This window comes from Barbatula barbatula (assembly GCF_947034865.1).
Source record: "Barbatula barbatula genome assembly, chromosome: 11".
NCBI lineage: Eukaryota > Metazoa > Chordata > Actinopteri > Cypriniformes > Nemacheilidae > Barbatula > Barbatula barbatula.
This window is the reverse complement of record NC_136774.1, coordinates 16,560,245-16,573,414: the sequence shown is the minus strand read 5'-3', so window position 1 is coordinate 16,573,414 and position 13,170 is coordinate 16,560,245. Positions and strand designations below refer to the sequence as shown.

Below are 13,170 nucleotides of genomic sequence, written 5' to 3'. Positions count from 1 at the left end.
AGATAGGTTTCTACATGATGTACCCTTTGGTTATAGCCTAACTGTCTTCTGAATTCTGTCTAAAATTTAGATCATCATTCAATAACAGGTCAAGTGATGGAAAAACAAGAAAAGTTGGCATATCCCACTCCAGAGTGGGAGCTTTTCCTTGTGTAATTTTATTTCAGTGTAATGTATTGTACTTTTATTTTCTATATGCTCATTGGTTATACAGTGGGGCAAAAAAGTGTTTAGCCACCAATTGTGCAAGTTCTCCCACTTAAAAAGAGGCCTGTCATTTTCATCATAGGTACACTTCAACTATGAGAGACGGAAATCCTGAAAATCACATTGTCTGATTTCTAAATAATTTGTTTGCAAATAATGGTGGGAAAAAGGTATTTGGTCAATAACAAAAGTGATTTTCTGGATTTTTTTTCTCATTATGCCTCTCATAGTTGAAGTGTACCTGAAAAGTACAGGCCTCTCATCTTTTTCAGTGAGAACTTGCACAATTGGTGGCTGACTAAATACTTTTTTCCCCCCACTATATGTAGTCTGCAGACCTATTATAACAGTTTTAATCTACCTTTATACCTATCTCCTCATAAACTCTATCTTTTGGGAAAACAACCATAGCATGCACTGCGTAAATTAGGAAAAAATAATACATTTGCATCGATTCCTCAAGGGAAAATAGATGTCGTATATGCTTAGTTGAGAGTAACCTATAGTTGCCCCATCCCTGAGTTCATTTAACCATGAAAATAGATGTGTACAAAACGAGCTTGATCTGACATTGGATCCGACATGTTCAAATTAAGCAGAACATTTGTGCAGGGATTACCAAGACTTAATACTCTGACTTAGTGTATGTCATGGGAATGTCAGGAGGAATTAATTTACAGACAAAAGCTCCGAGCTGATTTTAATGTACGTCAAATGCAGGTAACCTCTTCCCAGGGATAACTGGAATCTGTAAGCACACCTCTGTTCTCACAAGTCTTTGCAAGATAAAGAGAAGGTTCTGGGATAGTCACAGCTCAAACAACTTCAGATGTGTCGAGTTTAACTTATCCTGGTTTGTTATCAAATCGTTATAAAGTAGGCTTTTTTCTTTCTTCCCCAAATATATTTATGATACGTTTATTTAAATTCTTATTATGAAATTAGCAATTAAGTAAGAATGAAATGAAAGACTGATATTTTTATTTATCTTCACATGCATCGGCGCAAACGCGTGCGAGTGGGCTATACGCGCGTCCTCGCGCTTTTGAGCGTGAGTAATTTTATCCAGCGTCGGGTTGGAAAAGACTCGCCCACATTTTCTGTCGACGCTCCATAAATTCGTTTGCCCAATATCCCTGCCTTTAATAAGTTTCTAGGCTGCCTGTCCCTTTAAACGACTCATTTTTCTTTAATCCTGAATTGATGGCTTAAAAGGGGAGATAGACAGAGAACAGAGGCGTTATTTCTATCAACGGCTATATTTTTATTTCTTCACTGCCCTCAAAGTTAATCTTCGAAGACGGGAAATGAATGAACGCTCATTTTTTAAAGCATCTGCATGCATGTGCATCGGTTCAGGATGAAAATCCAGTAGGACGATTTCACTTTTGGATACCTCACAGGATTGTAACACTGCAACTTGACACTTTCGTGGAAAAAAGCAACATTTGGAAACATGTCTCGTTAATGTGACTGAAGAAGGCGTCACAAGGATCATGCATTCTGCTCCAAAGAGGTGAAAGGGACCATCTCCGACATGTATGAGGAGAACAGACAAAGTAAGTTTTCTTAAATAATATTTTTTTACTTTTAATTATTATGTTGTTTACTGTCAACTTTCTTTTCTACAAAACTGAAATGTATTTAGTTGTGCTAAAAAATTAAACCTCTTCTATCTAATTGTGACAACTATACTCATTTTCTAAATGCTAATTATAATAAAAGATGAAGCCTCGAAGCCTCGAGCAGTGTTGCGATGAAATTATGAATTTGTTTTCTAATTTATTTTCTTGTTCACAGTAGCAGATGTTACTCTGCCGCAGGGTCATTTTCAGAACACATCAAGCACGTGTTTTCTCATGTCTTATTGCAGGCAAACTGCAAACGTAAATACTTTTTGCTGTCTGTTATAGGCCTATAATGATCAGCAGTGCAGGTCAATGCAAATAGTGAAATGTTATGCAGGGCCACCCAAATTAATATTCTAATAGTAAGGTTAATTAAATGGGGCTCTATAATCTTTGATCCCTAACTAGCTAAAGAGCCAAATCCCTTTCCTTCAGGACAAGTCCGCCTGCCAGGGTGTCTTGTGGTGTGTATAGCAAAGGCAGAAATGCGAGTCTTATTTTTTTATCATTTTATAATTTATTATCCCATCATAATTAAAACAAATAAGTAAACTTCTTTACATCTTATAATGAATATAAAATATTATTCATATAAAATCAGTTTGTACCCTAAAACATTGAGAAGGCACATATATTTTCGGTATGTTAGTAGGCATAAATGTGAAACCGCATTATAACTGAAGGAGTATGGTCAAGGTTTTACAGCCAATCCAGCTAGTTTGATATTTCTCAAAAAATTTAAAATGTGCAGGAGAACATGTGTTTAGTCTTTTTGTTTTACTTATTGTTTTCAACACAAAGTCATTCTACATCATGTAAAGAACATGCTGTGAAAATATAACCTTGATATCTTTAATATTGACCGAGTAAGGTCATGTCAAAGATTGAAATCATAGTCAAATGTATGTTTGAAATCAAACTTTAATACTTGTTCTCATAAGCCTGGATTTCACAGGCAGGGTCACACTGTGAAACCATCAACTATAATATAACAATACGCAGAACAATTATAATAAATTGCCAATAAATATTTAAACCAAGGGTTGTTTTAGATTAAAAAATATGTTTTGTTGTCACAAACAGACGCTCAAAATAACAGATAAACTCACCCCAGTATGAAATTAAACATTTCACCACATAGTCTTAACATAAGACTTTTAAATGATAATACACAATTTCACAATTTTGAAAATCATATACATTTATCCTCAATGTATGTCTCTGATAGGTTCTACTATCTTGTTATTGATCCAAAATTATACTGTGTTGTTCCATCTTGTTCATTCCCCAAAACTGGTAGATCTTACTATCCTGCAGACAGGAGACGAAGTGGTGTTATAATAAAATGAACAAAGTTTATTGAAGAGCGAAAACAGAGGTGCGTTCAGATGCCCATTCTCACTCTTCTCTCATTCTCTCCTTCTAACTTTGTACGACTTTGTCTGAAATAGAATAACTAGATAGAAATTAATATAATGGTGAATATATAGCAAAATATATGTGGTCATTTAAAATTACTGGATGTCCTTCGAATAAGATTAGGGTTGTAGCCCCGGCATCCTGGCCAAATTCGCCCATTTGCCTCTATAAATCATGGCCTCCTAATCATCCCAATGTGTACTAATTGGCTTGGTCTCCTCTCCACCAATAAGCTGATGTGTGGTGGGTGTGCTGGTGCAATATGGCTGCCGTCGCATCATACAGGTGGATGCTGCACATTGGTGGTGGTTGAGGAGACCCCCCCCCCCCTTCGATGTAAAGCACATTGAGTACCCAGAAAAGCGCTATATAAATGTAATGTAAGGAAATTCAGATCTTGCGATCTATCTCCTCTGTAGCCATTCCAGTGCTACAGTATTAAGAGCTGTAGTCTAAAAATAAATCCCACTGTTTTCCATCATGCCAGCATGCTAAATTGGCCCTCGATTTCCATTTAGAACGGGCCTTTATCAGCACACAGCAGCAGTCGTGGGAACTCACTTTACAAACCCCTGCACACAGAAGTTTATTTCTCTTTCCTGCCCACTCATTTTCAATGGTAAATGAAAGTAGGGATTGTCATTGTCTATGGTTGATAGAATTCCCTACAGTCTCACTGAGGTCTCATGCTTATAATTAAGTTATAATTTGCCTTCAGCAAAGTGTCCTCTCTCTCTCACCCCCTCCCCTTGATATTTTCTGTTAGCTGTCAGCTAGCTGTGCTAGAGGCTAGCGTGATGAGTCCACAGGTACTCACATTTGAAACCACTGGCCCAGAATCCTTTTCTGCATCCCCCCACATTTCGCTCACAGGAAGTAGGTCACAGCTGTTACTGTGTGGTTTTCCTCACCTAGTGCAGAGTCCTCCTGTTCATCAGAGACTGTGACAGATTAGAGAGCTTTGGCTTCTTTATCTTCTTCACCCTCTTTAATATGACCTGAGTAATTAGACTTTTCTAGTTTTTCTGGTTACATCGGCGTACGCATGTCCAGATGAAGAGAAACGTGCCTTGGATACAAAATTTAGTTTTAAGAACAGAAAATGCTTAGGTCCCCAACCAGTGGTTTTAAGATATCAATATAAAACCTAAAAATGGCTACAGCTTATATTGACATGACATGCATTCTTTTTAATAATTGGTTAATTTTAGCACTGAATCATAAGCAGCAGTTTTTTTTCTCTGTGTCATCCGTTCAAATGACCCATCATTAGGTGACTAAACCTCTCTCTCTCTTCAGGGAATGGGTACTCCAATGAGGATGAAGAGGGTGGTGGTGAAGCGGAAGAAGAGGAGGAGGAGGGAAGTAGAGGGGAAGCTGACGAGGTCACAGAGGAAGAGAGGGATGAAGAGGAGGATAATGATCGTCCGAAGATGAACCGCACCGAAACGCTCAACTCCACGACCAGCTCCACTGCAACGCAGAGGAAGAAAAGTCAACACATGAAGAAACAGATCCAGGGCTCCAACCAGGTGCAACGGGCCCCCAGAGCTCTCTTCTGCCTTAAACTAAACAACCCCATTCGTAGGGCCGCTCTGCACCTCGTGGAATGGAAGTATCCAGTCAATTCAGTCATTGAGTGAAAACAGTCGATAAGAAGAAATAAATTAAATGTGAGACTGGACCACAAAACCAGTCATAAGGGTCAATTTTGAGTCAAACTGAGATGTATACATAATCTGAAAGCTGAATAAATAAGATTTCCATTGATGTATAGTTTGTTTGGATAAGGCAGTATTTGGGTGAGATTCAACTATTTGAAAATCTGGAATCTGAGGATGCAAGAAAATCTAAATATTTAGAAAATCGCTTTTTTAAGTTGTCCATTTTAAGTTGGAATATATATATATATATATATATATATATATATATATTTATGTTAGCAGTTTTTTAGGACAGATCAACAGATCTTATTCCTGCACTCCTCACTAATAATAGCTAAACTAACAAATAATTTGTGAAGTTGCATTTTACCTTAACGTCTGACTCCAGACCATTCGATATCTTCATTCTTCTGGCCATCTTTGCTAATTGTGTGGCATTGGGGGTCTCTAAGCCTTTTCCCGAAGACGACTCAAACGCCACCAACCATGACCTAGTAAGTGTTTCTCTCAATAGAGAAAATGTTAAATTGACTTTTTAAGTTGTTTGTATTAGAGAAACGTGAGCTTCTACATACTTTGTTGCTGTTATACTATTTTTATGAACATTGTTTAGATTTTCAGATCTTTTTAATAGACCTGAGATATTTTGCTTTTGCAACCTGATGGTATAAGCAGAAAAACTGGGTGAACAGATCGCTAAGCAAATTCCTGCTGACCCTTTTGGGAGATGTGACAGAAGTGTAACCAACACACACTGTATGTGTGTGCTTATGTGATGAAAATCATTTTCCAATGGCCTGCTTTTTTGGCTTTTTTATCAGTTGGATATTTTAAATACCAGTTAAAAAGTTTTTACACGCTTTTTAGGTTATCTAAAGAAATCCTGTTATGCCAGTTAGTGGCAATTCTATTGCCGGGTGAGTAGTTTTGCTGTGGTGCCGTCAGTAACAAGCAAAGTCAATTTTTCAGGCTTAATATTGTAATATTTTGCATGAGTGAACATTGCAAAGAATTGCTCATCTTTTCTCTTTCTAGAGCTCAGTGGAATTTGATAGTCTGATTTGAAATGTTTTATAAGGCTTTACATGTTTATTCAGCTGCGATTCTGAAAGTGAAAACTGGTTTATAATTTCAGAGAAAGTGGGTTGGGTTAATTTTTGTTAGTTATTTTCTACAGTTACATGGCATTCAAATTCATAAATGTGTTCTTTCTTCAAGTCGTATTTAAAATTTATATTTTAGTTTTCCCAGTATATATATAAACATGTAAAAACATAAAAACTCACATATACAAATGAGATCGCCATTGGCCTCAAGCAGGAGCGTTATATCATGTGACTCACTGCAGCCAAAACAACTCTATTTTAAGTCCTTCCGCTGTCCGAGTGTCTGAAATTTCTGGATGTTTTATACTTTAGATATGAACATCAGATGCCATTTAGAGGTGAAAATCCCATTTGTTTTGCATTTGGAGGACATGATATTACTCTTTAATCTATTTCCATGGCGCTCACCAAATACCCTCACCTCCCACAACCTTCTTTTCCCTCAGAGAGTTTCACACACTGTGTGATCCAGTGAACAGTCACGTTTAGCTGGCTACACAAGCGTCTATGAGAAGTACAACTAATATTTAAAGATTCTCAAAAAAGGTCTCGGACAGCAAAATTGTATAGGACAGCAAAACACTAGAGTTGCACTGGAGTTTATGGAATCGTCCACGTGAGCTTCGGAGTTTGTCCCGCTGTCATTCTGGGCACACAAGAGCGTTTGACTTCGGCCCGTTTGTACTCGGAAGCAGAGCAAAACCAAGCAGGGCGTGCTGTTAGGTTCTCTAGAGGAGGGGATCTTTCCCTAAGGCTTGTGTGAGAGAAACAGAAAGAGATAGAGGGGAAATTAGAGAGGGAGAGTTGTGTGTTATAAGGACCATGGACGTATCCCCAGGCTTTGCCTCTTGCCGGTCCCTTACGAGTGTCACTTTCTTTTTATAGAAGTAGAAATATATGCATGCAGACAAAAGGAAAGAAACACTGAAATGAGCATAACAGGGTCAAATGTGCAGCTCAGATGATTGACCACAGCGCAGCACAGACTAATGATTTTAGGAGAGATCACAGCCAGTGTTTTTCTTCAGGAGTCTCCAACTAGGCTTGAATTTGACGATAATATCAATGCGAGGCAGGAATAGATTAGTGTTAAAATGTTGTACGAAAAGTGTGTGACATTTAGTGGCATCTGATGAGGTTGCAAATAGCGACCAACGGCTCACTCTTCCCTTTTTTTTCTCGAAGACTTATGGTGGGCTAATACAGCACTAAGATGTTGTCATGTTTTTGCATAATTACTACGGTCTATGTAGCAGTTTGTCCATGTAGGGCTACTGTAGAAACAACAAAGTGAATTCCATGCAAGGTGAAAACAGCTCATTCTAAGGTAATAAAAACATAAAGCTTCATTACTTCTGAAGACATAGTTATGTATATTATATTCCATTTATTTCAATAGATCTTCCAAAAATTAACACACTGGACACTTTTTCATATTTAGATCCAAGTAAGTTTCATTTTTAAATGTGCTTTTAAGACCAACACTGTCCAAAGCTTAAGAAACTCCTTTAACTGAATTCAAAATTAGCGATATATTGCAAGACAGTCATTGCATTGTGTGAGTTTAACATTCAGATTAACGTTTCAACTCGCAATAAAAGCTGGGCTGAATCCTCCTGCGGTGGCTTCCTGCTGTTGGAGTTGTTTGGAGGATAACAAGACCACAAAATGATTTAAAAGAGAAAGACACAAGGAGTTTTTATGAAAAGAGAGAAAGTAAGGAAGAGATAGGAAGTGGGAGAGATTGAGAATAGGGAGAATGATGATGATCAGGGAGAGAGAGAGAATATGGAGGAAGAAAGAGAGAGAGAGAGAGTGGTGTCCAGGGGAGATTGACGCTGTCTGTTCGCTTGGCTGCTGTAAATGATTTTGGTCCTGATAAGCAGCTTACTCTTCCTCCCCTGTATCGCATCACCCTCCCCCCATCACCCCATTTCTCTCTCTCTGTATGTTACTCTGTCTCTCACTAGTCCTGTATCTTTGTTAAGATGCTTTATGCCACAACCTGGATTCCAGGTGCAAAATGGTTTGCCTTTAATGTTAATACATTAAGTGTGTGTGTGTGTGTGTGTGTGTGTGCGTGCGTGCGTGCGTGCGTGCGTGCGTGCGTGCGTGCGTGCGTGCGTGCGTGCGGGCGTGCGTGCGTGTGTGCAATTGAGGATTTGTTTTCATTTCTGATTTCGAATTTGATGAGCCGATGGTACGTAGAATATTAATTTGAATGAAAGGAAGCAGAGCATGATGTTTTTTCAGAAATGTATATCACTTTTCAGTGTTTGAGTTTGAATATTAATATCATGAACTGAAAGTTGCGTTTGTTTCATTTATCATTCAGCACTTTGACCTTACAGGTCTACTAACATCAGTCATTCAGGTAAAACATTATGCTAAGGAAAGGTTACACATGTTACCACAATCTATCTGCTTATTTGAAGAAGCAACTGAACACTCCAAAAATAACTCATGGTGTGCAAAAACCGTCCACATACCTCAGAAAGAAACATACGGCTTAGAAAATGGAAGTTTGTGCTAAATGCCACTTTTCATTAAATCAATAACTGCAGTGTGTGTGTGTGTGTGGTTGCTATCGCACATATGGTATTGTCCTTACACTTCTGTCAGAGACTATAAACTTACACAGATGGTGTGGGGTTCTTTTGTGGTTCTCAGTATATATTTGTTTATATGGAGTGTGTGTGCACAGGCTGCGGTTGCTGGCAGCAATGAAAGAAAGGATAAGAGATTAGTAATCCTTTAAAACGCTTGCAAATTCCCCATTTTGAAGTCCAGTGGGTCGACTCAAGACCGTTCCCTCTGTCTCTCTTTTAATTTGACACACTCACTGGTGGAGTGAACAGGTCACAGGGTCATACCAGCACACACTTACGTTGACAACCTAGATTTCCATATGAACATGTTTGTTTGATTTCATTTTCACATTTATTCTGACTGTGTAAATCATTTTTTATTGGGAACATTTGGAAATGTATTTCTTTTGTAGCAGGATTAGAATATTGATTTGTATGTCTCAGGTTTTTTAGGGTCCCACGTTGTTCCAAGCCTTTTGATAAGAGGCTCAATGTGTCTTCACACTCTTAGGTTGATGCCAAGGGTTTTAGTCCTGTGCATTCTTGTAAGGTTTAAGGGAAAATTGTAACTTAATGTAAAGTTATATTGTGAAAAAATCTTTGAGAAATACAGATTTAAAAACTACATTTGATCTGTGGTGAACAGTATGTTATGTTTTGATTCTTTTGTTTCTCTTCACTCAAAAATTCTCAATTACAGCTTTAGTGTGAACAATAAAGTACTTCTTAGTGATAGTTCAACCAAAAATAAAAATTATTTCATCATTTACTAACCCTATTTTCATTTCAGACCTGTATGACTTTCTTCTGCAGAACACAAGATATTTTAATGAAAGTTAGTCACCAGCCCCGGTAGCAGCCCAGGCACCCTTTCACTTCAAAACCAATGCAGGTGAATAGGTGCGGGTTAACAACATTATTCAAATTATCTTTTAATTTCTGCAGAAGAAAAAAAAGTCACGAGGGTGAGTAAATGATGGCAGAATTTTCATTTCTGGGTGAACTATACTTTTAACAGTCATCAAAATCAAGAGTTCAATAGTTAATTTCTTTGCATTTATAATTCATGTTTTACAGTATGTATTGTATTTGTTCTGACCTACTCTTTTTCTCTGTATCTTCAGGAACAGGTTGAATATGTGTTTCTGATCATCTTCACCATAGAGACCTTTATGAAGATACTGGCATACGGTCTCGTCATGCACCCTAGCTCTTACATCCGCAACGGCTGGAATTTACTTGACTTTGTCATCGTCATTGTAGGGTACGGACCACCTTTGTACATCTATTTGCACTCATCTGTGTACTTTTTCACTTGATTCATATAAAGCTGACATTACAGCTGTTTTACCATGATTCACTTGCATATAAATTTACACAGTTGATTTTTATTCAGGTTGCATAATGGCCAGAAGCGGCTCTTTTATCTGCATTTGTCTTTTTGTCATGCGGTTCTGTTTTTCTCTTTACCCATTTTTCCCCCTCATCCTCAATCTCTCACAATTGCTCTCGCTCTCTCTCTCTCTCTCTCGGATTATCTGGTCAGATCTGGCGGTCAGTCCACACACTCTTTCTGTCTCACTGTCAGTCTCTCTCTCATCTCTCTGTCTTTTAATCTGACCTACAAGAGGTGTAAATAATATAATTTTCTTTTAATTTTAATAATTTCATTCTAAAATGTAATCAGTAAGCACGCCACAGACATTGGCATTTTCTGTGTGGGAACATTGTAGATTGTGTTTGAAGACAATCCCTCAAGCGTTTTCTGTCCTGCTAAAATGGGACGAACAGCTGTTCTGGGGTCATTAATGGCCAGTTGGTCAGAGTGATGGGTAATTATCTAAAGCAAGATGACTGCCAAGCTTTTAGCGTCTTTGAAATGTATTTTGGAGAGCTTTTTTTGTATCGATTAGCGATTTCATTAAGCTCACAGAGCTGCTAATGGACAGGTGGATGGTATCCAAACACACGGTATTAAACATCAATTGAGTGAAGCTTAATTCATCCTCCTAAGAGTACATGTATGTACATGATTGCACATTGATGACTGGGGTGGGAAACATGAATATTATGCCCCATCTGGCTTGTGTTTCACAACACCAGTCTCTAAAGGCCAGTTCTGTCACACGGAAATCACACGGCAGTGAATACCAACAAACACAATATTTTAATGGTTGTTTGCTTTTGTTGGATGGGAAAATGTGAATATTGCTTATTAATACATGATTCCTATATATATTTTACACATGCTATCTATAGAGGGTTGTCATGAACAAAAGGTTATGTGGCCCAAACTTAAATAAATCACACAAAACTGAAAATGTAGTCATCATTTACTCACCCTCTTGTCATTTCAAACCTTTATGACTTTCTTTCATCCGTAGAACATAAAAGAAGATATTTTAAAGAAACCGGTAACCGAAGAGCACTGGCCCCCAATTCACTTCTATTGCATGGGCACAAAACCAATGTAAGTGAATGGGGGCCAGTTAACAACATTCTTCAAAATATCTTCTTTTGTGTTCTGCAGAACAACAAAGTCATACAGGTTTTGAAATGACAAGAGGGTGAGTAAATGATGACTACATTTTTGGGTGAACTATCACCTCCACAAAGAATCGATAACTGTTGAGTAGTTTTAGTCTAATTTAATACAATTAATATACAACAAAATATTAATATTTATTAAATATCAAATAAATTGTTATATTACTAGCCACTAGCCAAATTGATAACCAAACACAGACCAGAAGTAAACTTCGGGCCAGGCGTGTGTGTCCGATGAAACCTAGTATTTGCTACTTATATTTAGTGTTTTTGTTTTGCAGGCTGTTTAGTGTGGTCTTAGAAACTGTTACTCATAAATCAGGTGAAACAACTTCCCACATGCCAGGAAAGCCGGGAGGTCTGGACGTCAAAGCCCTCAGAGCCTTCAGGGTCCTACGACCCCTCCGACTGGTCTCAGGAGTGCCCAGTGAGTGTGTGTGTGTGTGTGTATGTATTATAGGAAATAACTTACATTTAGCCTAGGAACAATCAAAGAGAATTTTATGTCCGGTTTAATATGCTGATGGTTTTTCTCCAATAGTACGTCACCCAAAAAAATATTCTAAAGGTACAATATTTCCTAAACTATGTTTTCAGGCAGAAAGCAGTCATAGTGGTTCTGTTGAGAAGTGTTGTGCTTTTGTGATGCAGCTGTGTTTTGAATAGTTTTGACATTTATGGGATGATCCGAACGGGGAGGATTAGCTCCACTAATTGTTCAGCTTTTCCACCAGAAGTAATTACTTTTCTAACATTTTCACCTCTTTGTGACTCTTCCACTGAGGTGATTTCTGAAGATTGACCATCAGCATAGTGTTTGAATCATAGAAAACTTTAGGAAACTTTTTAAAGCAAGCTTTACATTTTGAACAAGCTTATGCCACCTGATTTTATACATTAAGGATGTTGTAAGTACAGAATATGCAGCATGTTGGAGCACTACTTGAATTTGATGTGATGGATATTAATGACATTAATGCAGTGAAAATGTTTTCTTGGGGTGCTTCATGTGTTTAGATATATGGATTTAACTGTGGTGAATCAGTGTATAATGGTCAGTAGTTTTTACATTTTCACCTATATCTATATCTTTTTTAGCCTTTATACTCTAGGCATACAGCCGCGTCAGTCTATTGAATTTCAACAAAAACAAACATAAAGTTTGAAGTGACATAAATTTACAGAATGACAAGACACATTCAAATTTGAACAAATCCAGGTGATCACATCAAAAAATATTTTTGAACTTTTCATAAATACATGGACAAATATTATATGTTATAATATTATATTATTTTATCTGTATTTTGACAGCATGGTTTGGTTTCAATTTATGCCAATTTATTGCCCGTATGTTTAAAATACTAAGATGTTTTCAAAACAAACAAATGAAAACTATTGTCATTCGGGATCCTCTGAATACCCATATAACATATACTTCAAATAATTTACAACAAAGACAAAACAAGATTTTTATTTCTTAGTTTGGTTAGTTCTGAAAGCTAAATACATCTTTGATGTTGCGTAATTTTTATAATGAATATACAGTCCATAATTCTAGTTATGTCAAAGAAGGATTGTTGAGTTTGAAGGGTGCTGTCCTTGGTGCTGAAAATACATTTAAATTAGTGATTAGACCTTTAAAATCGATTTTAAAATGTATTTCTGACATCAAAACGGGAATTTGGAAAGTTAATTTTCTGCCCAGTAAACTGAGGAAATATCCAATGGCTTATTTTATCTCAGTATCATTAGAAGCGCGGCTGGGAATTTTTCTTGCTTGACAACATTAGGGTGATCATTGGCACCATCTCTTACAGTGGGAGTTCTTCAGAACAGGGACACTGCCTCTCCTTCATGTATCCGATACTATAGCCACATTGGCTTCTCACTGTGTGTATTATGTTCTGACTGCCATTGAAAGCATGACAATAAATGAAGGTATTAGGCAACCGTCTACACTGATATGAACAGTCAAGGTGATCAGTTGGACATCAGAATCAGTTGGACT

General features: G+C 37.4%; 1 protein-coding gene across 1 annotated transcript in view; it reads left to right on the top strand.

Moving 5' to 3' along the window:
* The first annotated feature begins 1,443 nt into the window (after nt 1-1,443).
* The window catches only part of cacna1fb (calcium channel, voltage-dependent, L type, alpha 1F subunit), a 31,268-nt gene continuing 19,541 nt past the window's right edge, over nt 1,444-13,170 (top strand). Inside the window, exons 1-5 of the mRNA XM_079468319.1 lie at nt 1,444-1,766; nt 4,554-4,869; nt 5,307-5,412; nt 9,737-9,876; nt 11,441-11,586. Coding sequence (XP_079324445.1) covers nt 1,745-1,766; nt 4,554-4,869; nt 5,307-5,412; nt 9,737-9,876; nt 11,441-11,586 — 730 coding nt within the window. The 5' untranslated portion in view covers nt 1,444-1,744. The remainder of the gene's footprint in view (nt 1,767-4,553; nt 4,870-5,306; nt 5,413-9,736; nt 9,877-11,440; nt 11,587-13,170) is intronic.